Source organism: Chelon labrosus (assembly GCF_963514085.1).
Source record: "Chelon labrosus genome assembly, chromosome: 17".
Classification (NCBI taxonomy): domain Eukaryota; kingdom Metazoa; phylum Chordata; class Actinopteri; order Mugiliformes; family Mugilidae; genus Chelon; species Chelon labrosus.
In genome coordinates, this window is record NC_140350.1 from 2,688,911 (window position 1) to 2,714,790 (window position 25,880).

Consider the following 25,880-nt stretch of genomic DNA (forward strand, 5'->3'; position numbering starts at 1 on the left):
AGTCTCTTACTATTTGTCTTTACTGTATACTCTACATTTATTTATCTCATATTTTGAGGAAATTGTCAGTAGTAGCATCTAACGACAAAAAAGAAAACACCCTGGTGACAAGATGGTATTTTTAATATTTGTACACAGTGGACATCAAAACACAGCTTGATGACAGAATATCGAATTTGTAATGCAAGATATGTAATGTTGTGAAATAGTTACAGTCATCTTTGAATGGTGTTAAAGTCCATGCTTAGTCAAAGGATAGCCATTTATTTCTAATCTCACTATGATATCTAAATGAAATAAACGGTGAATATTACTGACTGTTATCATATTCGTGTTACTGCTTATTTTTGAAACGCTTCGCAGTAGGAGAATCTCTTAACAGCATCAACATGCAGCCTTAGTTACTGCTGCATTAATACTAAACATTTGCATTCTTGGGCACTTTTAATTGTGTCAGTACAACCCTGGCCTAGTGCAATATGCGTCTTTGTTTCTTTTGCTGTATGCCTGCAGTTGTTTTGCTTTCTGGATTTTACATCTTGTCATTTTGTGTTTGTTTAAACTTCATAGATTCTGCACATGCACAAGTTAACATTGAATTAATTTAGATGGAAGCTGTTCTGCCATCATCACTCTGGACTGGACCTGGCTTACAGGCGCACTTATATTCAAGTATTGTTTGACTAACTTAATAACTTTATGACAAGTGTTGAACTTATCTCAAAGTTTATATCTATTATACACTCTGGCAGTTGCACTGACCAGGCTTCTATTTGCATACTGTCATTTGAGCACATACAACTAGAGCGCAGCTGGGAGTCTGAGTGGAGAATGTGGGTGATGTGCATTGCTTGGTCCCTGCTTATATATGTTTAAGAAACTAAAACTGAATCTGTGTCTTGTGAAGCTTCTGGTATACAACAATTTTCTATACCTGCTATGTACACACTGACTTTCACATGCTTTTGTGTTTCTGTGTCTAAATGGTAGGTTGAATGTGTTTCCCTCCAGCCCGGACACCATGAGCACACTCTCGCCAACAGACTTTGACAGCCTGGAGATCCAGCAGCAGTATAATGACATCAACAACCGCTGGGACCTGGCAGCAGAGACAGACTGGGATAACGAGAACAGTTCAGCACGTCTCTTTGAACGTTCTCGCATTAAGGCTCTCGCAGGTATGTCACAATTCAGGCTTCATCAGTGCACATGCCTGCATGATGTCAACATGCACCATTAATCGTTAGTTTTAAATTAATTTTAACTGACACATCCAATTCCTGGAAATAGTACTATAATGTTACATGTATTATAGTTGCAGTTAATCATATACACTTGTTCAAGCCAGATCAATTTAATAGATATTAGATGCATTGATTAAGCTGTATAGTTATTGAGAGGATGTAATGTTCTAATGTAGCTGTGTTGGTTTGTCTTAAGGTTTGTGACATTACAACTTCAAGTGTCAATAGTTGATTAATAGTTAACAGCATGTGCGGCAGACTCCACAACAAAGTTACAGTGAACTCCTAAATGACTACACTCATAACTACAATATAATTTATGGAAAATTGCACTGCTAGCTTAGTTAATCATGCAAAGTTGAGTAGTGTGATGTAAATTGTGTTACGATCAAATAAAATTGTCAAAGTACTTAAAACTGTACACCGATAATTCAAGCAAAAGAAATTCATTCATCCATCCATTTCGTGTTGCCGCTTGTCCTGTGAAGGGTTGGAGCCTATCCCAGCTGTCTCGAGCAAAAGAAATGCGTAGCAAAATTCTATATTTGCATATTTGTCCATTGCCAAAATGGCAACATAGCACTCTGGCTCAGTGAATGGTGTTTTTTTTTTTTTTTTTTTTTTTTTTTAAAATTACATTTGCAACTGGAGTTTGAGATACAGATGACAGTTTAGACAAAACCAGACTAGCTGTAGTGTTCATAAAAACTAATTAGGCTGTGCAGACTGGGGAACAGGTTTGATTTGATTCTTTTCTCCCAAAAGGCGCACTCCTTTCTTTATAGGGCAAGACAGAAATACTTACAAAAGGAGGGCAAAGCTGAGCAGCTGTATAGTCAGTTCACCAATGAGCAAGTATATCCAAGTTAATCTTTCTTTCTTTTTTTTTTTATTTGCTCGAGCCATCTGCGTAAGAATTGAATGAAATTAATGAGGAGGAAGCACTTGATGATACAATCCTAATATTGCTTTGATGACAGCCTTATTTCTTTGCCTGCCCTTAACTTCCTTATCCTTCCAAACAATGCAAAGGGTTAGGTGACCTAGATGTAAATCCTGACGGCCTTTTGGCTGTTTTATCACAACCTGTATTTGCGTTTATTTAAGTACCATATTGAATGTATGGTTTCATGATCAACTGACTAAAAACTAAAAGAAATTGTCAAAACTAGTTGCAGTATCATAAAGAACCCAGCAGAGGGGGGAAACAGGCAGCGACCAAGACACATATAAAGAGACAGACAGAAAAACACACACAAGAAAATCCCACATGATCTGATAATCTGCACTGCTGCAGTCAAACTATTTCTGAAAGATAAAACTCATTTCACTTACAAATACAGTCTAGTTTTATTCCACATGCCATCCAAAAAAACCACTAAATACTCATTGTACACGTATATACTGTACATTCTACTGTATGTAAGTACTTGTTACTGCCTTACACTTGTATTATGTTGTGTTATGCTGTAATACTATTTGGACCAGTGTGACCAAATCAGAATGTGTGTGTGTGTGTACATGTGTGCTCCAGTGTGAATGGCTGTAATATCGTCTTTGTTTAACAAGTGTGGGCTTGATGTGCACATTCTTTGACGTGCTGAAGCAGCTATTTCCCCCAGGCTCAGCTCCTGCCCACCTTTTACAACTTATCCTCAAATGTCAAGACTTCCTGCATTCTGTAAGGTGCTACTTACTTACGCTCCTCTAGATCAAACGTTCTCTGCTTTTCTCTGTGTAATATGATTACCTTATTTCCTCAGTCACACCTCTTACACATTTTACAATATGTGTGGCATCATTTTACATCTGGTGTGGGTGGCGCATGTTTCACAGTATAGAGCCTCCCCTGTGTTAAGATCATTGTAATTTTCATAGATAACCATTTATCTACTTTCCTGTACTGTGTGGGTTGCAAGGCAAGTGGTTCAAATTTGCATTTTTTCAGTTGGTGTCCTGGTTCACACTCCAAGAGTTACATGCTTTTACCTATGGAGGCTTCCAGACTTGGAAGATGAAAGGTTTTTGGAAAATATTTAGAACATATCTATAGACTTAATGTACAGTATATGTAAAGTTAGGAAGACCTGAGTGAACGTGGGACTCTCTTGAGACATTACCCTTCTTGCTCCAGGGGGATTCTCCTTCAGATCAGATATTAACTGCCAGTGTTTGGAGTGTGGTCCAGCCTTTTGTCCTTCCATGGGTCCTTAGAAGGGGTTTTGTTGCGAGCTGGATAATATGTACATGCTTTGCAATAGATCTTTACTCTTTCCCCTCTGGAAGTGCTCACTCCTCTAGCAGCTTCTATCTTTCACACTGCTTGCTTGGGTTCATTCACCACACTTGGCCACAATTAATTATCATTAATCCCAGTTAGCAAGAGTTTCTCCCACATTTCCCTTTGGCAAATTTTTTGCTGTTTATTTTAATATTACACAAGAGCCATAAAGTAATTGGTAATCTTGTTTGGTATGTTTATTTATTGGTATATCTAAATGATTGATGGGTTGTAAAGGGAGGAAACGGCCTCAATGTAATATGTCAAGAAGTGTATTCCAGACACACATGGCTACTATCACATCTGTGTCTCATGTTAAATGAGGTTGTGGTGTTTGATATATACCCAGTGGGATCATAAAGGGACATGACTGTGGTTTACTACTTTTCTCACCGCATGTGACCACAGCAGAGTCTCTGTTCCTTAGAAGGAAGTCTGTCCTGTTTGGATCTCATTAGTCCGGTCCCTCTCTTCATAAACACCCAGTCACAGAAGGCCTGGGGCATTTGGTCCTCTAATGAGACCCATCCAGATGCTGCCAGCTCATCAGGACAAACGCAAATCAGAAAATAAGAGTTTTATGCGCCTGTCTCAGGCCCAGGCTAAAAAAAAAAAAAGAAAAAGAAAAGCCTATGACCTTAGTTCCCAGTTTGTTTATAGTCTTGTGCAATTTTTGCCTTGGCATTTATTAAATCAGTAACTCTGTTTTAAAGTAATTTTTCAGGATGCACAATTAGAAGCTGCAATAAACTGTAAATCTTCCATTCGGTAATTCACCATCAAAAATCTGTTTAACAATTTCCTTTGATTCATAGTTTCTGTGTATGTTACTTTAATTTTTTCATGTTTTTGGTTTTGCATTGTAAAACATAGCCATAAAAGTAATCTACATTGACATTTAGGCCAGGTCCACACGTACGAAAACGATCTTTTCCCTCTCCGTTTTCGATGGCATCGTTTCAAGAAATATCCACGTCCACACAGATCCGTTTCAGCACGACCGAAAACGCTACTTCATATTCCAGGCCTATAGGTGGCGCTGTTTCAGTTTCAGAAATTCACCAAAAACTGAGAGGAGGAGGCGGAGCATGCGCACAAATCTTGAGCGCTGTTTACAAATCTCCTTTTTTTGCTCAGCGTGGTGGCACACGAGCATGATATTTTGCCCTAGTAACCCTAATAGGCTCAATATCTTCTCCAGCAGGAAAACTAGCATGTAGTCCGCCATTGTTGTTGATGTTGTTATGAGACGTCTTGCGGGAGGTGGAAGGCTGCTCGGGGGTGTGGTGATGACATCATCGTTTTCTCCGTTTTCACTGTCCACAAGAGTTGCGTTTGCGAATTTCTCCACCCTGGGACCCGTTTTCAGAAAAGTGCGTTTTAGGGCTATGCGTTTACAGGATACGTGTAGACGATCGGCCAAAACGATGCAAAACTTTTGCGTTTCTGCGTTTTTGCGTTTCTGTGTGGACAGGCCCTTAATTGCTGTTGCTATAAAATTATGTCCAGTTGTTCAGTGATGTAGGAAACATTTATTTTGCAGCTTTAAAATACCACCACAGCTCCAATATTTGCAAATGGTCAATATGACAGTGAAAATGCCATTCAAAATAAAACAAAACGACAAGAAATGTTTCCTTAGCCAAAGTTGACAGACATCATTTCCATACATAAACCTAATCTAGTGAGGTATCTAATGTGTTAAAACAGTGCACTACTACATTGTTTTAGAAACATTATGACTCACACCCAAACCCCTGCCTAACCATCTGCTTGAAAGACACACAAGTTGATTTTTGAATCTTGTTCAGGCAGGAAAGTGCTTGCTGTGTATTTGAGGCTTTCTCAACAACTTCCTTCCTGTCTTAACGCCTTATCTTAAGGCAGCCCCAATGTACAGAAAAGGGGTGATCAACTGTTGTGTAAGAGAGCGACAGAAATAGGAAGAAACTATACAAGAATAAGACTGCACAAACTGGTAGGGACTTTAGTGATGCACCTTCTTTGTAGGCCACAACCCAGTGCTCACTGGAATTAAGGTGGAGTTAGATAATCCACCCCAGGCTACTCTAAGCAAAGGATTCTAATGGTTTAGTCCACCTCTACACCTCCTCCCTCCCCTCACCCTTCCACCGTGTTCTTCCTACGTGCTCCTCCCTCAAACACACCTTATGCAAATGACACAGTTTTTAGACGGCACAGCAGGCTTTGTTTACACAGCTATCCGACCGTGGCTGGTTAGCTTGGTGTGCTCTGTTCCAGTAAATGCATGTTCAGAGTTTGGAGGGAAGGAATACTCTGGGTTTCTTAGCCCGAAGCACGAGGGAGTGCAACTAGAGATTTTTTACTTTTCTTCGAAGCCACAAGTACGGTGAATTGAAAGAAACAAGAGAACATTTTGTTCTTCAGATTTTTGTTTGAAATGATTCTTTGAAAAAAGTGGAGCATACAGTAGATGAACAGAAGAACAGGCGGCAACATTTTCAAGCTTGTGTTGAACCTTGCTGAGGTGATCTGAAGAGGAAGAATAAACCAAGGCATTTTGGATTTACAGAACTTCTGGAAAAGGATTTGATATATTTTTGGATTTTCTCTGCTTTGGTATGTAGAAGACTTCCCATTCATTATTTGCCTGAGAGGAATATTTAGCAGTGTGATCGAGGAAAAATGGCCATGGAGTGGGACCACAGGGACAGAGAGCCCTGTTTGTCCCCAGCAGCATTTGTTAATCAAGTGCAATACTCTAACATCCTGGAAGGAAGATTTAAACAGCTGCAAGGTAAGAGTTAAACTAGTCTATAAATTTGGTTGAATTTGAATCAGTAACTTATATAAGTTGAACCACTGGTTTGTTTAGATTACCTGCGTCATTTAAAAATATAGTTGCCCTATTGGCAGGTTAAAGTCTTCAGTTGGTCTGAGGTTTATGAAAACAGATGTTAAAGTGTTGATGACACGATTCTTGAGTTTTAAGTTTGAGTTTTACCCTCGACATCTGTGGTGTCCTACAGCAGGTGTCGTAAATAAGTTCCCAAATAGTTCAGCAATTTTTTCTGGCAGAATTGACTACCTGGGGAAGAAATTCCTTCCTCAATTCAGTACTATTTCTGAGCTGTATGTGAAAAGAAATGAGGATAGCCATAGTAGAAGCACAGTAGGCTTCAGCTCAGGTCTAAAGTAGGTAGGCAGTCTGGCAACTGATCACTAGGCCACCTGTCCTTTCTTATCTTATTACAATGCACAGCTCTGTATCTGGCTAAAGCTTGCGAGGTCTGTGAGGTCTGGCGCACAGAAATCACAGAGGCCATTGGTTGTGACACAGGAAATTATGTGGTAACATGTCATTAAATCCTATACTAAAACAATCCTATACAAATATTAAATGTAAGGGAATATCAAAACCAAATTACTTTCTTAAGTGAAGCTTTCTGTAAACTTTCTTATATACTTGTATACTATATATTTATATATTTAAATGTATAAATATATATTTTATGCACTTTTATGCAAAGGCTTTTGCTTTTATTGAGTCACCTTGTGTATCTATTAGAATTCTTGTATTATCATGTGGCCTGTTCCTTTGAGCATTTGACCCCATGGCCGCAAGTCACGTGGCATTAGGTATTAAAGTATTTGCTGTAGTTGAGTGTATGTTTGCAGTAGTGTATGAAACTCGGTTGGTACTGTGCATGAAGATCAGTATTTTACTAGCTTCCGGCCCCTCCTTTGTTGCTGTCTGGAAATAGAGCGTCTTCAAGTTTATTTGAGGGGCATGTCTGCTTTGTCTGCATGTTTGACATTCTTGTAGCAGACCAACAGAGTTTCACGTTCCATATCAAGCAATATTCTCATTGACTGGTGTTCGGAAAGTATGTATATGTCTGAAGCAATGTAGTGATTTGTCTGAATAAAAATGTGTTGTCATCTCCACACTGACAACTCTTCACCTGAGATAAGATCCACAGATTAGATGGCATCGTATCTCTCAAATAATATACAAGATTTACAACATTGTCAGAGTCAGTCATGCAACCTCATGCTCAAAGAAGCTGCGGGTACATACCTACAGATCTTAAACTCGTCAGGCAGAAAACCTTTAACTTACTGTGTAATTTCGAGGTCAAAGATCAGTCACAAAATTCGTGCTGACATGATTTGTTCACACTTCCCTATAGTAAAAATATTGTGGAATTAGGCAAATTCAGGCAAGACAGATAAAATGTACACTCTGTACTTCCATCTCTGTGTACACACATTCTTAATGAAGTTTGCTCTATAATACGCTCATACTCAAATGCACACACATTTTGGCAACACCCACTTGCCTTTCCAGTTTGACTACCCTTTCAGCTCATTCTTTGTGTCACTCCTTCCTTGGGTTGAATCAAGATGTATGCTGGAGTGACAAAGTAGAAGATGTGCTCACAAATAGTTTTGTGTCATTATACCACAACTTCACACCATAGAACAACATAGAAAACTTAAATGTATTTGAGACATTTGTCACTTCACATGTAATTTGTTGAAGGTCAACATTTTCTATCTTTTTACACCGTTTCCATACCAGTCTACTACACACAGCATTCAGTGACTTTCAAGTGATATCTAACTGCTAAAGATTAAACTGAGTAAGTAGATTACTACAGCAATGGGAAGACGGGTTTAATGGAACACTAGCCATCATGGTTTGTGTCATAGAAACTGTCTCTATTGAGATGGAGGGAGGGTTTCAGTCTTTTTGGCATATCTTGACACTTTCTTTCCTGTTGCCCCTATTACATTATGCACATATTTTTGATTCACAGACAAACAAAGTGTGAGCTATGTTAGACTATGCAGGCCTGGTCCAAAGGGTCACTGTCCTAGCTTTGAGTCCACTGCTGTGAACTTTAGCTGGATTGTCACTCAGCAAGCATTAGTTGCACAGCTTCATTCAAATAGGACACACTTTGACACAACAATAAAGGTTTGCTTCCCTTCAAGATACCCAAAAATATTCTGCAGCTTTAACTCTGATGTCACACTGTAGTGACTAGCTGTGCACTTAATTTGACCACTTATTTCCCGAGGTCATTCTTTTCTGACATTTCAGTCTTTAAAGTCAAATGAAAGAAAGTGAAATAGAGCAATGGGTGATTTTGGTCAAATTTCAAGTCTAACAGCACACCATGAATTGAGAAGTTGTAATTTAATATTGCTAACTCTTAGTGAAAGCTCTGACTCCAGTGGCCTCCAGCTGTAACTCAGTCTCTCATTACCACACACACTCAAAGTGCCTTTTTGTTTGTACAGTTTTGCTAATATTGACAGCTTTCTACTTGGAAGGGTAACAAGAAAGTGCAGTTTGTGAGACCTCATGACATTTATTTGCATTTCACACCCATTTTTTCCTGTCCAGATGTTATTGTTGAGAGGTGCTTGTTTCTTTCTCGTAGTGTTGGCCTTGGCCAATCCCCTCTATCTTCCCCATTATCACCCGCAGCTGCAGAGTGAAATGCAACTGAAGGGCATGTTCACTGTCTTCAGAAAGGGAAAATTGAAAGTAGTATAATAGAGGTATTTCTTTTCATGTCAGTTTTTGCCATTGTAATAACAAATGTGTTGAAGTTAGTAAAACTTCTATACTTGCAACCTCAAACTATTAAAAGTGTAAAAATAACTCATGCCACATGTGGCAAGATGGCAGTTTTACCACAGCCCTACTTTGAAAGCGAAGGAAGGGCAGTTCCGCTTTTATGGGGAGAAAAAAAGTTCAAGCATGTGCATCTGTATGCGTCAGTTTGCTCACTTTGTTTTGTACACCACAAGTTTCAATATCCTGCAGAATAATATGAACTAAGAATTAAATATTGTGGCAACAGATACAACACCTTGTAGCTACAGTATGTCTGCTAATCATTTATTATTATAAATTGTTGACTTCTTAAGACAATTTTATATAGCTGCTGCAGATTTTTACTTGGAAGTTATAGGGATATTTTGGCTTTTGTTTGAAAGTATGAAACATGTCTTTGGGGAAATCACATTTCAGTCTTGAAGAGTTGACTTGTAACTAGCACTAGTGCTGTGTACATGTATCACCTTTCCCGCTTTTGCAGCAACATTATTACTCTCTCTTTTTTCTGTCTCTACCCGGCTGGCCTTAGGCAGATGGGTCCCTCCATATGAGCAAGGTTTCTTCCTGTTAAAAGGGAGTTTTTCTTTGCCACCGTCGCCTTCAGGCTTGCTCTGGGGGTTTCAGGCCGGGTTTTGTAAAGCGTCTTTAGACGATTTGTATTGTTATTGACACTATATAAATAAATTTGAATTGAACTGAATTGAATTATTTACAGATACCAGCTTCGCTTGAAACTTCCCTACTATGGTTTGATGTCATTGTTTGCATTTCTCATGTGACCCTACACCACATAGCTGACTCTCAGCTCAATCACCCATTGGTAAGAGTCAAGAATGGTAACCACTAACCAAAGAACAATTTGCTTTTGACTATTGAACATTTCTTCTCTCTAATATGTGACAAGTACTTCATGAGTGCCTTTGTTCTACACTTTAACTTCTCATAGACAAACACTTAATTGCCACGGACTGGATTCTTGAGGGTGTTTCCAGACTGTGTAAAATTGATTACATGCAATTACATTGGTAAATGACCTTGCTTTTATATAGCGCTTTTCTACCTATTGGTACTCAAAGCGCTTTACAGTCACAGACACATCTACCCATTCGCTCACACAAGCACTCACACATTCACACACCAGTGCCATACACTGGGAGCAACTGGGGGTTCAGTGTCTTGCTCAGGGACACTTCGGCATGTGGCACATTCCGGGGATCGAACCCTCTGGTTCGTGGACAACCCGCTCTACCTACTGAGCCACAGCCACCCCATTCCGTTCAATTCAATTTTATTTATATAGTGTCAATAACAATACAAATTGTCTCAAGACGCTTTACAAAATCCGGTCTGAAACCCAGCCTGAAACCACCAGAGCAAGCATGAAGGCGACGGTGGGAAGGAAAAACTCCCTTTTAACAGGAAGAAACCTTGAGCAGAACACAGCTCATATGGAGGGACGTATCTGCCTAACGCTGGCCGGGTAGAGACAGAAAAGAAAGAGAAAAGAGCGGACAGGAGGAACGAGGTAAACATACATCTGTCATAGATACACACATCTGACTACAAGCGTACATGTACAATCTGATGGTGATACAAACAAGATATATCTGATGATGTTGCATCACAGTTTGAGAATATAAGAGGTATCATACACTGCATGAGCAAAAAAAAAAAAAGGGCACCCACTCTAATATTTCGTTGGACCGCCTTTAACTTTGATTACAGCACGCATTCACTGTGGCATTGTTTCGATAAGCTTCTGCAATGTCACAAGATTTATTTCCATCCAGTGTTGCATTATTTTTCACCAAGATCTGACCACTGTGCAAAACCTTCTCCTGCACATCCCAAAGATTCTCAATGGGGTTAAAGTCTGGACTCTGTGGTGGCCAATCGATGTGTGAAAATGATGTCTCATGCTCCCTCAACCACTGGCATTGTCCTCTTGGACTATGCCAATGCCATCAGGGAAGAAAAAAATCCATTGATGGAATAACGTGGTGATTGAGTACAGCAGTCAACATGCTATACAGTAGTAGCACAAAATTGCATTACGAATGATAGAGAAGAAATTGGATAAGAAAGTAGAGGACAGGAGCTCAGTGCCAGAGAAAATAAATGAGAGGATTGGTGCAAGAGAGAAGAGGATATGTGCTCAGTGCATCGTCCCCCCAGCAGCCTAGGCCTATTGCAGCATAACTATGGGATGGTTCAGTCCAGCCCTAATTATAACCTTTTTCAAAAGCCTTAAGCCTGGCTTTAAAAGCAGAGAGGGTGTTTGCCTCCTGAATCCAAATTGGGAGCTGGTTCCACAGGAGAGGAGCCTCATAGCTGAAAGCTCTACCTCCCATTCTACTTTTTGAAATTCTAGGAACCACAAGTAGCCCTGCACTTTGAGATCGAAGTGATTTGTTTGGATAATATGGTACAATGAGGTCTTTAAGATATGGTGGAGCTATGCCTTTAAGGGATTAGATGTTTTGGGCCAAATACGATGACTTCTGTTTTGTCCGAGTTAAAAAGTAGAAAATTAAGGGTCATCCAAGCCTTTGTGTCTTTAAGGCATGCTTGGAGTTTAACCATTTATCATGGATAAATATAGCTGGGTGTCATTTGCGTAGAAATGGAAGTTTATGCCATGTTTCCTAATAATATTGCCTAAAGGAAGCATAATGTGAAGAGTATTGGCCCTAGCACAGAACCCCGAGGAACTCCGTAACTTACTTTTATATAAACAGAAGAATAATTGTTGACTGGACAAACTAGACTGTCTAACAGAAAGGATTCAGTGCAGTTCCTTTAATCTTGATCACAACTTTCAAGTCTCTGTAGTAAACTGTTGTGATCAATAGTGTCAAATGCAGCACTAAGATCTAGCAGAACAAGTATCGATGTGTTTACTGTGCCTAAGTACAATTGTTATTGTTGTATACTTTGCCACCTGGACCATCTTATTTATTTATTTATTTATTTATTTAGGATGGATGGATGGATGGATTGTTGGTACACCTGATTTAGAGACACTAAATTTACCTTTATTACTGTAGGGGTTACCTGTATTAACCCCTAGTCCCTACACACGTGTTATTAATATAATGGATGGATTCCATACAGAGTTACCAGGAGACATATGCATTCAGAATTGCATAAACATATATGAAGCATGGCAGTTATTAAGTGTCCAAATAAAAAAGATCCATATATGAATACTTATAAACATACATGCTGTATTTATGGCAAAATTTACAATATTAGTTTGCTATAGTTGCAATATGTAATTGTTTTTATGTATACTTTTTCCAGCTCAGTAAGAGCAGACCTAAAAACACGAGAAAGGTGAGCCTCCCATTGATGAGCATCTATCTCTGTATCATTTGGCACAATATGATAATTTTGGCTGTGTGGGAATGTCCAAGTGAAGGTCATTAAAGCAGACAGAGTCATTCATTCTTTCTAAGGAGGGAGTAACCAAAAGCACTGATAATGCATGCTCAGGGTGTGATGGGCAGGATGTTGAGTTTAAAGAATCAAGGACATTTCAGCTTAGCTTGAAAGGAAACCAGGTTAAGGAGGATGGCATAATCAGGGTAAGATATAAAGCAAGACAAAAGTAAAGGGTTGGTCATTGCCTTATTCATTTTTTGTTTTATGTGTGAAGTGCTTACTATGGAAAGTTTTTTATGGATGGAGTGAGTTGCATGGAGGGATGCAGAATTCACTGAGAAGATGGTGAGGAACAGAAGGAACCCCCCCCCCCCCCCCCCGTAACGCTTATTATTATTTCTGTGATGTGCCAACAGACTGTGACAGGGCTTTGCCACTGGGTAAAGGGCAGTGCTGACATTTTGTACTTGCCCAGTGTTGTGTATACAGCAACACACACCGAACATCTCTGTCAATGAGATGAGCTTGTACAGGAAAAATTATGCTTTAGTAGAATTTGAACATTGCTTTTAAAGTCTGCATTTATTTATCAGTGATCTTTGGAATTTTTGAGACCTGATCTAATGATTACCTGCTTGTGTACTGAGCCCTAGCTACCATCCAGCCTACTGTAAGTCATACACTTTTTAAAATGTTCGAAATTTGTGCAGTATGAAGAAGTTAGAAACAAACTGATCAAGGTCACTGCTCAGCAATGACTACACGCGTATATGTGATTTTGTGTGGCATACATATGATATTGCTTTCTTCAAAATGTCTGTGAGCCTCTGCCCAGTGCTGGTGTTGTAACTGTCTTCATGTTATCCCCAAACATGATTCTAGCCACTATAAGCTACACAGACAGGATTAAGCCTGGCGGCATATTTGCTTGGATTACCTGCAGATAATCATCGTTATCAGCAGTACCCAAGTTTGTTTGATGCTAAAATAGGAAAGCAGCAGCAAGCTAAACCTCACTACCTCCAATTGTAAAGAGTACACTGGCCGAGACAGGCCCTCATCCTACTCCCTCACTCTGACATATACTTAAAGCTTACCCCCAGACACAAACATGTTCAGAGTGACTGGACATGCCCAAATATGCGTTTGAAACTAACCACTAATTTTAATCTTCCATTAGTAAACAATGGAGAAAAAAAAAGAATCACTTGTTTTTCTAGCTTGCACACAAAGCTAGGATAGTTGGGACTTTTACAACCCCTTTGAATGTAAATTTGTGAAACTCAAATAAGAGTATATTTACAGAGTACATACTGTAAAGTAATTTAGTGGTAGGGAGTACGGTTTAACATGTTTTAATAGTTGATGAATCCATATTGGAAGGTGTATACTTGCTTTCAACAGAAGTATATTAAACATGGTGTCATCACCTGATATCCCCTTTTGGCACATTGGATTTATTGTGAGAAAGCAATTAGTTTATATGTATGGCTGGTGTGGACAGTCATTTCAGTGGGAGTCTTTGTAACAAGGCAAAGATTATGCAAGACTAACCAGTAGTCAGTGCACTTAACTTCTAAAGCCCAAGTATTCCCACTAGTCTCTCTTGTTGTCTGTTGTGTTATTGTGTAACAATGCTGACATGCTTGGCCGGTATTTTGCATTACGTGAGACATCTGGCATCAACGTTGAAGGCATAGTTTGTGTTACATTTATCTTTTTATACCTTAATCCATCAGTATATGTTCTGTTAAAATTGAACACTATCAAGCTTCCTGTTGTTGGGGCAGTACAGTCTTACAAGTAGGTAAAAAATAACACCATTTCGACAAACCTTGGCATATCCTCCTACACACTAACGACACAATCCACAAATGTCACATGGTTAGAGAAAACATCTGCCATAACCACAGCTGATGACCAGTTCGTGTTCCCTTGTTATAAATAAGCAAACATGCCAGAGACTGATGTGTGTATTTGTCTGTCTTGAATTCTTGTTCAGTAACCTTGTTATTAGGAGTGTAGCACCAGCATGGTAGCTGTGTTTCTTCTTTAGGATCCCTGCCCACTGCCCTACTGCCTCCTCCTAAAAGCTGGGTGCTGTCACAACATGAACAAGTCTCAGGAGGAATGTAGGCTCCTTTAAGTTAAATCCACATCTGCTGGCTCATTAAACAGCTTCAAACTGATTAGTTGTCCTTTTAATAATTAAATAATTTTTCAGAGTGATGTTTGACAAAGACAGGAAGAGAGGGACAAAGCCAGTTTAGTCGGTCTATTCCTGAAATGTAGAATGGTAAAACTCATAACTCACATCACAACTCCAACCGACCTGTACATCCTATTGCAGTATGTAGAAAACCACCTGGGAGTAACCATAAGTAGGAGTGTCTGAATAGCTGTCTGATTACAAATGGTAAAATTCATTCCAATTGCAGATTGGAAATTAATAGAATTTGCTTTTTGCCTCTGTCTACATCTAATAACTCATAATGACAAATGACAAAAAAAAAAAAAAATTTAGAGCCTTAATTCAGCACCTTGTAGAAGTCTATTTGGCATCCTTTACAGTTCATTGTCTTGATAAGTCTCTTCAGGCTCTGCACATCTGGATTTAGGCAGTCTGTTTAATTCTAGTGAATCTCCCTGTCCCTGCCTCTGAGAAGCACCCCGATAGCACAATGCCACCACCCCCTTTTCAGTGGCGTTAGTCAGGTGTTGAAGAGTGCCTGCTTTTTCCCGGACATAGTGCTGGAATTCTCCCCAAATAGCTCAGTTTTTGACTTATCACAACAGCCAATCTTTTTCCTCACACTGTCAAAACAGCTTCTCTACTGTAAAGGCCAAATTGATGGAGTGCTATGAAGGGTCCAGGTGGTTTAGAACTCCTTCCATTGCACGAAATATGTTAATTGAGGATGAAAAGTGTATTAATTCATGTAGGTGTAGGATTTGCACCTGTTTTTGCAATATAATCTCTTGGTGTGGTCTGTCTGCATAGTTGCCATGGTCAGGTGGTAATCTTAGAACAACCTATCCATCTCATTGTACTGTATGTTTGACACATACTTATACTACTTATCAGCTCTTGAACAGTCTGTAATGGATGTGTCCTCTGCAATTGTTACCAAACCATTAAGCAGGACAGAGAGAGGTAGGACAGGGTGACACATAAGGAGTAAATTCTCCAAACACTGTATAGTGCAGAGAAAACAAGTCCATTGTCACTGTATTTTTGTCTACTACATTCATTGATCGTGTTTTCTTCTCCCACAAGTTGTCTTCTTGCCCTCAGCTGCAGTGTAGACATTGGCAGACAAACATCTAAATAAAAGATATTCTGCTTTTCCTATTCCTGACTTTACTGGATGATACTCTTAAGGGAAATATGAGAGAAGGAAAGGTAATCTGTAGTTCACTGGCATTTTATCACTGAAATAAGCTTACAGCAAACACGTCTTAGTGATGGTTTGTGGCATTGTGATTTTCATTTCATGACTGTGAGATGGCCACAAAAGATACTGAAATGTGAGTATCAACAAAGAAACATAAGGTCTGATAGGTGTGGCCTTCTGCTGTTAGCTTATGCTGAAAACAAGAATTCTTCGGAGAACGTTAGTTAAAACGGTAATACATTTTGCAAACCTGTTCATGCACATTGGAGGTAGAGGTCAAGAACTCCACAATACAAGGTACTTTCATAGAATAAACAAGGAATACAGAATACAGTAGTTACAGCTGTGAGGGTATCTGAGTATCTAATTTTAATGAGAACTGAAAACTGCTGTGAGGGACATTTGTTTTAGAATTTCCGATTGCTTTCAATTTGTTACGAAAAACACAACATTACACACAAAACTGTAATCGTAACTTTATTTCAAAATGGAACCTATGTTGAGTGTAGGCATAGAGCGAAGCCCATTCAACTTGCAACAGATCAAATGTTACGTCCTGTGGTGTTACTCCACCCTAAAAGACTAGTGAGATTTCAAAATACTAGCTGACAGTTGATAGTGGTTGATTACATAATTGACTGTCTTTGGTTACCTCGTCTTGTTTATCTCACATTACCGTATTTTCCGGACTGTAAGTCGCTCCGGAGTATAAGTCGCACCAGCTAAAAAATGCATAATGAAGAAGAAAAAAACATATATAAGTCGCACTGGACTATAAGTCGCATTTTTGGGGAAAATTTATTTGATAAAATCGAAGACCAAGAACACATTTCATCTTGAAAGGCAAGTTATAGTACTAACAATAGAACAACGGGCTGAATAGGTGTCTGGTATGTTAACAGCTATTCAGATAACTATAGCATAAACAACATAACATAACAAGTTTACCAAACTCTCGATCTCACTCCAAATCACTAAATCCATTGAATTCTTCATCCTCTGTGTCACTTCTAAGCAACTCCGCGAACTTTGGAGGTAGACGGCGTGCCGCCGCTATTACGCAGGAGTAAAAGGAGTAGCAGATACTGGCACACAAGCCTAGAGTGCCCTCTCGCGGCTGTCAGTGTGAAAATAACGAACACGTGAAATTATATATTTTAATATACAAGTCGCACCTGAGTATAAGTCGCAGGGCCAGCCAAACCATGAAAAAAAGTGCGACTTATAGTCCGAAAAATACGGTACTTACTGAGGTTTTGGAGAAACTTGGTGTTAGTCTAATAATGAAATAAACAATCAACTAAAAACTGTAATAATTTAGTAGTTTATTATAGATTCTCTTTTTATTACAGTATTAGTATACGGGTCTTTTAATGACTATTTTAAACATGGTGACCTTCACAGTGCCCTACATGAACTTGATATTTGAACCTGGCTTTTGGTTTGTTATTCTCAGCTTTAATAATGAAATTGAATTTAGAAGGAATACATGCTGTCAAACCAACCATGCTGCCAAGACCCTTTAGAAAGTTTAAATGCTTGTATGTGGATTATTATAATACCCAAGAAGAGAGGGACCACATTTGGCACGGGGGAGTTTCTAGTCAAAATAGCAAAACTTGTCCAGGTTGGTGGATTCCTTGATCCCTCAAGGCTACTCTGTTGCAAATTTCGACATGTTGTGGCTACGCTGCTCAGGAGTAAAGAAGCTATAAGCATATGAGCATATGAGTGCTAAACACTTTTTAAACATCCATATTCAGTGTGTTGAATTATGGTTTGGTTTGTTAACAATGAATGATCTGTATTGGCTTAAAAGAATATTTGGAGGTGCCCTGATGGATCACCTGGTTGTGTGGTGCCCCATAAATCGAGGATATAGCCTTGATCTTTGCCACGTCATCTCTGTCTCACCCCATTACTTCCTGTCTTTCTCTAGTGATGACTGTACAATAAAGGCGCAAAAGGTCCAAAAATTTATAATACATGATTTTGTCCCCACCACCATTACATTTCAGTTAATGCTGGATTCCCTCATCCTGTTTAACTCATGAGTACAGAGCTGCTTTTCTGATCTATTTTATGTCTTCTTCAGAGTTGTTCTGTGTTAGGTGCTGTGCAGTAGGTACAGTGCTAGAATAGTCATTTCAAAAGGCAGGGAGACCTTGTATCCTAGAAATGAGGTCACCTTGTTAGGTGGTGGAGCAGGATTAGCTTCTTACTCCCCCAGTCCATATGTCTGAGCTGCTGTTACAGCTTAATTTATTGTGATTCTTTTTTTAATGCTGCTCTTCGAAAGTAATACCAAAAAAAAATCACTGAATATCACAGCCTTAATGTGCAATTTTCCATTGTCATGTTTCTTTTCTAAACTTACATAATCAGAGCAGTTAAAAATACACACGAGTAGAGCCAACAGTCGGCTTTAGTATGAAGAGTGAAAACTTCCCTCTAAGCTGTCAATACAGTGATCCTGAAGACATAATGACATAGCTTATCTGTGAAACAGATTTAAGTCCTTGTGATTTCCAGTCACCTGTCTGCCGTCTGCAACGATCTACATTGGAGTTTGTTTAGAGCAAAATTGATTTCCTGTAAATATTTATTGAGGCCTCAGTTAGCTTAGTCAGTTATAATATTTGCATAATGTGACATTAACCTCCCTCTCCTTTTATCCTTTGCAGATGAGCGTGAAGCAGTACAAAAGAAGACCTTCACCAAATGGGTAAACTCTCACTTAGGCCGAGTGACCTGTCGCATAGGTGACTTGTACACAGACCTGCGGGATGGCCGCATGCTTATCCGCCTCCTGGAAGTGCTCTCAGGAGAACAGCTGGTCAGTATTGCATAGACACCACCCATTTCTGTTCAAACCATGACCTGCAACCTTAGCATGACCTTCCACAAGTCAGGAGGAAGGAGAAATCATGTGCTTCATTTCTCGTTTCTTTTTGTGTGACTTAGTTCTCCCATTTTGAGTTGTTTTTCTGTTTTTATATTCTAGCTACATCTCCCTCCTTTCCTCCTTATGTGTTTTGTGATTACTTTGTTCAGCACTGTCAACCTAGGTTTGTTTCTGTTTCTTCTGTTCCCCATAGCCAAAACCCACTAAGGGCCGTATGCGTATCCACTGCCTGGAAAATGTTGATAAAGCCCTGCAGTTTCTCAAAGAGCAAAAAGTCCATCTAGAAAACATGGGCTCACATGACATTGTAGATGGGAATCACCGTCTCACCCTGGGTCTCATCTGGACCATCATCCTTCGCTTCCAGGTAACGTATAAAATAGAGGTGATTTCCCCTCTCAGCCCAATAACCATGTTGCTCAACCTCTTTCAAAGACCAAGCATGACTTGGGCATTGGGTTCTCTGCATGTAGCCCAGCCTGCCCTCAGGCAAACTCACAAAAATGAGGATCATTAACGTTGCTCCATTTTTATTCCTATTATTAACTGGCACTTATTGCCATTACTTAATGTTTTTAACTGAATTGTGATATGGTTTACTTACAGATCATTTATAACATCTAGGAATTGTGTAAAAATATCTGTATCTAAATACATTCTCTGACAGATTCAAGACATCAGTGTGGAGACAGAAGACAACAAGGAGAAAAAATCAGCTAAAGATGCCCTGCTGCTTTGGTGCCAAATGAAAACTGCGGGGTGAGAAAGGAATGAATAGTTGAAGAGGGATGAAGGGGAGGCTAAATCACACAGGATAAATACTGTTAATATATACAGTATACAGGATATTTGACCATACATGCTATTAATGATTAAACTTGATTGAATCTTTCTGTGATGAGCTAATGATTAATGAGTTCTAATCTTGAATCTGCAGGTATCCCAATGTCAACATTCACAACTTCACTACCAGCTGGAGAGATGGTCTGGCGTTCAATGCCATTGTGCACAAACACAGGTCATTGACTTCTTTCTGCACTTGATGTTCCCTACTATAATAAAATGACTCCTCTTAGGCATATACTATAAGATATCATTGATTTTAACATTTGTCTTTTACTTTAAAGTGAGAAATCTTAGATATTATATAGTTTTTTTTGCCTAATGAGGAGCACCTGTCGCAGTACCATTAACCTTCTCTGAGGTGTTTTATCCCCTAATCTATTTAGGTCTCCTACTGCTCCTCCCATTCTTCACTCTGCAGTATAGCTAAAAAGATGAAAATAAAATCAGGAGTAAGATGTCCTAGATCACAGAAATAATAACCCACTTATTTTAGGAGCCATGACTGGTAACTCAGTTGCACACCCTGCTGGTAACAAGATCATCAATAACTTAAAATGAATTTAAGTGAAGCAGTTAATTGAAATCCAGAGGTGGAATCTCAACTCCATACTTCATACAGTGAGATGATATCTGATACATGTTTGCCAACCTTGCTTTCACTGAAGTTACTGATTCACTGGGAAGTTCAGTAAAAGAGCATTTAGGCTGAAATGTAGGCTATTACAATATGCAAAGAGTTTTTTTCCCTTGCTCCAAATCATCACTCATTAGAATGTAAAATGACAGTATATAGTTCAAAATCTGAATGTCCACATTCTTTTACATTTTAAATGTTAATTCATTCTTATTAGTCTTAAGGTTTTAATGGTAAACAGATCTCCAAACTAACTGTATACTCCTCTACTACTACTACTACTACTACGTACTACTAATACTACTGATAATAATGAAAAGGGAGAAAAAAAATTCCTTAAAAAACCCTTTAGTTTTCATTAAGATGTCTTTACCTTTTTTCGATGCTGTTCACTTGTACCCTGCTCTTGTTTGCAATATATTGTTATTGAAACTGCAAATATTCCCCACCCTCTGCAGACCAGACCTGATTGAGTTTGACAACCTGAAGAGGTCCAATGCACACTACAATCTCCAGAATGCTTTCAATGTGTCTGAGAAGGAACTGGGGCTTACCAAGCTGCTGGACCCAGAAGGTGAGTGGATAAAGACGCCACAAAAATCTGAAGCACTCCTGTAAATCGCATTGATGGCCTGAAGGCACTAAGCCCAAAACAGATTGACCTGTGTTAGGCTATATAGGATTACTTCAATTAATTATAGCTCAGACAACACTACATCACATGTCGGCTACTGATATCACAAAAAGCATGTTCAAAGATGAAGACATTTTGACAAGCCTCGATTTGTTTTAATAGTGTTAATTTGAAAATGAATAATAAAGTCTGATCAATAACAATATTTACCATATTAAAATGGTGACGCAGATGGATCATGGTCTCTCTTTTTTTTTTTTTTCCTAGATGTCAATGTTGATCAGCCTGATGAAAAGTCCATCATTACCTATGTGGCGACCTACTACCATTACTTCTCCAAGATGAAAGCTCTGGCTGTAGAGGGCAAGAGAATTGGCAAGGTTAGCTGTTTGTATGTGTGAGATTGTGTGCTCCGAGACTTTGCCCACCATTTGGCTTGATTCATAATTTTTACTCTCGGCCGCAGGTGCTTGACTATGCTATTGAGGCTGACCAGCTGATTGAGAAGTATGAGACTCTGGCCTCAGAGCTGCTGCAATGGATTGAGCAGACCATAGTGACGCTCAATGATCGGCAACTAGCTAACTCACTCACTGCTGTGCAGAATCAGCTCCAGGCTTTCAACTCCTACAGGACTGTGGAGAAACCCCCCAAGTGAGTACCAGCTGGCTTAACTGACCCAAGGCAAAGCTTCATGTCCACTAGGATTCTAAATGTGAACCTTACATCATGTAGAAACAGCTGCGCTGTCTTGTCTCCACAGATTTACAGAGAAAGGAAACCTGGAGGTTCTCCTCTTTACTATCCAAAGCAAGATGAGGGCAAACAATCAGAAAGTCTACATGCCAAGAGAGGGCAAACTTATCTCTGACATCAATAAGGTATGGGTTGTTAGAAACAGCTAAAATACTGTATTTTCCGGACCATAAGGCGCACCTGAATATAAGCCGCACCAGCTAAATTTTGGGGAAACTACAGATTGTGCCATATATAAGCCGCACCCGACTATAAGCCGCACCCGACTATAAACCGCTGGTGTTTTAATGTTTAATTACCGTAAGGGTTTCTTCTACCACGGAGGGGATTGTCGGGACAGAAATGACTGTTTGGAAACGCAAAGCGTCCCATTTATTTACATTTGACAAACATAAATCTTTCGATCAATCAAACAAAAAATCAATCGATCAGACTTTCACATCTTTGACATTACAAACAGCATTCGTGCAGTGCACAAATAATACAACGGTGCGCTCCTAGCACTTCCTGCAGTCATAGTACCGTAGTAGTGCAGTATAACAAAAAACAAAGCTTACAACGCTTGATGAGGCGATAACGTTAAATGGCTAAATTTAATTTGTTTGTAAAAGTGCTTGCCTGTAACACGGCAGCAAAAGTGCAGTAACCCGACTGCTCAACAAAATAACCAGCATCTTTTTCGAAAACAGCCAACACAGCAGTAAAGGTGCAGTAAAGGTGCAGTAACACGGCCGTTTACTGTATCAAAATAACCAGCCTACTATACCAGAAAAGTCAGTTCTTAATCCTCGTGTCATCGTCTATGACATGATAGTGCGCCCCTGGTGACCGTTAGCTGTAAAAATCCATCCGCCGTTGTATAAGCCGCAGGGTCCAAAGCAAGTGACAAAAGTAGCGGCTTATAGTCCGGAATTTACGGTACACCCTGTCATCTAAACATTTGAAACCCAGATTTTCTGTTGTGATGCAATCAGTCTGTTATACAAGTGGGTTTTGGGCTAAATCATCTTGCCTATTTAAAAGTAAGTTTTCCAAAATCATTAATTTCATGAACACAATTTTGCTTGATGATACAGGCTTTCTGTGTTTTCTGCTGTGTCACAGGCATGGGAAAGACTGGAAAAGGCAGAACATGAACGCGAGCTGGCACTGAGAAATGAGCTGATTCGCCAGGAGAAACTGGAGATGCTCGCTGCACGATTTGATCGTAAAGCAGCTATGCGGGAGACATGGCTGAGTGAGAACCAGAGGCTGGTGTCTCAGGTAAATTGTAGCTCCAGTTGGATTTGAATCCTTGGTTTGAATACAATGAATGGATTTACAAGGCTATTTCTCTGTAATTAGGATAACTTTGGAACTGACTTGGGAGCAGTGGAAGCTGCCACCCGTAAACACGAGGCAATTGAGACCGACATTGGGGCGTATTGGGAGCGTGTGGCTGCTGTGGAGGCTGTTGCCAAAGAACTGGAAGCAGAAGGATACCATGATGTGCGACGTATAATCGCACGAAGGGATAATGTGCTGCGACTCTGGGAATACCTAAAAGAGCTCCTGGCTGCACGTAGAGAGCGTCTGAATGCCCATCGTGACCTACAGAGACTGTTCCAGGAGATGCGCTATATCATGGACTGGATGGCAGATGAGAAGGTAACGCAAAGAAATGTTTACACAACTTTAACAGTGCTCACAGTGTTTTGACTTGTGTTCAACCACTGCTTTTATTTCCACATTCTCTTGCTTGAGTTTTTAACAAGAGTTTCCTTAACATCTCAGTTAAGGTGGTTGTTGTTCACATATGTTTCTGGAAGGTTTACTTGACGGTGCAAACACTAAACCTTAGGCCTGATAGGCTGGCCTGATCGGTGTTCCCTATTATTGCTAGCTTAATGATTATGATGGTTCTGCCATTCTGAAAGTGGTGTTGCGTGATCATATAGCTAATAAGCAATACCCAGCCTAGTTTCTATCCTCCGTCTGCTGTTGCACAGTTTGGATTTAATTTAGTTTTATAGATTTTGATCAAATGAAATAAGCATATATTCTACTGTATTGTGTTATCTGTGTCTTTCAGGGTCGCCTACAGTCTCAGGATTGTGGTAAACATTTGCATGATGTATTAGACCTACTGCAAAAACACACTCTGGTAGAAGCTGACATTTCAGCTCAGGCAGACAGGATCAAGGCAGTGCAGGGAGCTGCAAAGCGCTTCACTTCCTATGAACAGGGTAAGTCTTCAAACGCACTTTTATACATTCTCTGTACAGATCATGCCATTTAGTCTGACCTATTTGTATACAATTTCTAAATGTTATATATTCCTTCCTTTTCTATTTTCCAGCCTATAAACCTTGTGAGCCTGGACTAGTAAGTGAGAAGGTTGACCTACTGGGTCAAGCCTATGAAGAACTTGGTCAGCTTGCTGGGACGCGCAGAGAGAGCCTAGAGGACTCTCGTCGTCTGTGGCAGTTCCTGTGGGAGCTTGGAGAGGAGGCAGCCTGGATCAGAGAGCAGGAGCAGATCCTAGCTAGTGGAGATTGTGGCCGTGACCTCACTTCAGCCCTTCACCTCCTCAGTAAACATGAAGCTTTCAGTGATGAGATGGCTGCTCGTTATGGCCCCCTGAGTAACAGCATTGCTGCTGGAGAAACCTTGGTTCAAGAGGGACACTTTGGAGCCCCAGAGGTCACTGAGAGAATTCAAGACATTCGTGCACAGTGGACTCATTTGGAAGAGGTGAGTGGAGTGTATTCGATATACATATCATATATTCGATATACTACAATATGAAGTTACTTTCTATTCGTTTTCTGTACTTCATTTTCATGTGTTTCGTTCTCCTTAGACAACTAAATTCAGAGAGCAGAGCCTTAAGGAAGCAGTGGCCCTGCACCAGTTTCAGACAGATGCCAATGATATGGAGGCATGGATTATGGAGACACTGAGACAGGTGTCCAGTCAGGAGGTTGGCCACGATGAATTCTCTACTCAAAGTCTAGCTCGCAAACAGAGGGAGATAGAGGAGGAAATCCAGAGCCACCGGCCCCTCATCGACTCCCTGCATGAGCAGGCTCAAGCACTGCCACAAGCCTATATATCTTCCCCTCAGGTATGTGTGCTTGGTGTTTTTCTTTATTTCCTCAACATTGACATGTTGTTATTGATATTAAATTGTTGTTTTTGGTCACTGTAGGTGGAGGGTCGCCTACCTGCTATTGAGCAGCGCTATGAAGAGCTTGAGTCTTTGTCAGCAGCTAGGCGCCAAGCCCTGGAAGGTGCTCTGGCCCTCTACCGCATGTTCAGTGAAGCTGGTGCCTGCCAGCTCTGGGTGGAGGAAAAGGAACAGTGGTTAGATGGCATGGAGATCCCTACCAAACTAGAAGATCTAGAAGTTGTACAGCAGAGGTTAGTCTGTTGGTGAAGAGGGACAGAATATTAATACAGCACGTTACTTGCTCAATTCTTTCTTAATTTAAATAAATAAAATCTGCTCAAGCTGGAAAGATAGAAGCTGACATTTGTGGTTGTGGTTTTGTGGTCATGATATGTGACTGAATGCTGCTCCAATTTTGGAGTGAGTGAAGGAAGGAGTGAATTAATACTGGTCTGTTTTTTGATGCAGGTTTGAGACTCTGGAACCTGAGATGAACAACCTAGGCGCTCGTGTCACTGATGTGAACCAAGTGGCTGAGCAGTTGCTGAGCTCAGACAACTGTAACAAAGACCAAATCCACCAGACAAGAGACCAGCTGAACAACAGGTCAGCCCTAACATTTAAGGTCTTTTAACTCCCACTACTTTACACAGACACACGCTGATCAGCCACAATATAATGACCACTGACAGGCGAAGTAAATAACATTGACTATCTTGTGACAATTCAATGTTCTGCTGGGAAACTTTTGGACCTGGCATTCATGTGGATGCTACTTAGATATGTACCACCCACCTCGACCACCCTCACCCCATAGCAATGACACTCCTTGATGGCAGCAGCCATCCCCAGCAGGATGCAGCCTGACACAGGAACACACACAGAAACGGTTTAGGAACAACTAAAAAAACATGAAGAACAGCACAAGGTGTTGACCTGGCCTCCAAATTCACTAGAGCCCAAACTGATCAAGTATCTGTGGGATGATCCACAGAGGCCCCTCCCCTCAACCCATAGGACCCAAAGGCCTCCT

General features: G+C 40.0%; 1 protein-coding gene across 4 annotated transcripts in view; it reads left to right on the forward strand.

Annotated features, from left to right (window-relative positions):
• Positions 1–213: 213 nt before the first annotated feature.
• The window catches only part of sptbn2 (spectrin, beta, non-erythrocytic 2), a 36,307-nt gene continuing 10,640 nt past the window's right edge, over positions 214–25,880 (forward strand). Inside the window, exons 1-17 of one of the 4 annotated variants that reach the window (XM_084564648.1) lie at positions 214–1,178; positions 6,188–6,304; positions 18,606–18,757; positions 19,020–19,193; positions 19,494–19,585; positions 19,764–19,844; positions 20,765–20,880; positions 21,208–21,320; positions 21,407–21,594; positions 21,704–21,821; positions 22,801–22,959; positions 23,041–23,343; positions 23,768–23,921; positions 24,035–24,429; positions 24,539–24,802; positions 24,887–25,098; positions 25,316–25,453. In XM_084564648.1, coding sequence (XP_084420774.1) covers positions 1,022–1,178; positions 6,188–6,304; positions 18,606–18,757; positions 19,020–19,193; positions 19,494–19,585; positions 19,764–19,844; positions 20,765–20,880; positions 21,208–21,320; positions 21,407–21,594; positions 21,704–21,821; positions 22,801–22,959; positions 23,041–23,343; positions 23,768–23,921; positions 24,035–24,429; positions 24,539–24,802; positions 24,887–25,098; positions 25,316–25,453 — 2,933 coding nt within the window. In that variant the 5' untranslated portion in view covers positions 214–1,021. Of the gene's footprint in view, positions 1,179–5,457; positions 6,305–18,605; positions 18,758–19,019; positions 19,194–19,493; positions 19,586–19,763; positions 19,845–20,764; positions 20,881–21,207; positions 21,321–21,406; positions 21,595–21,703; positions 21,822–22,800; positions 22,960–23,040; positions 23,344–23,767; positions 23,922–24,034; positions 24,430–24,538; positions 24,803–24,886; positions 25,099–25,315; positions 25,454–25,880 lie in introns of those variants that run through there. The other 3 variants (XM_084564649.1, XM_084564646.1, XM_084564647.1) reach the window with 3 other exon arrangements.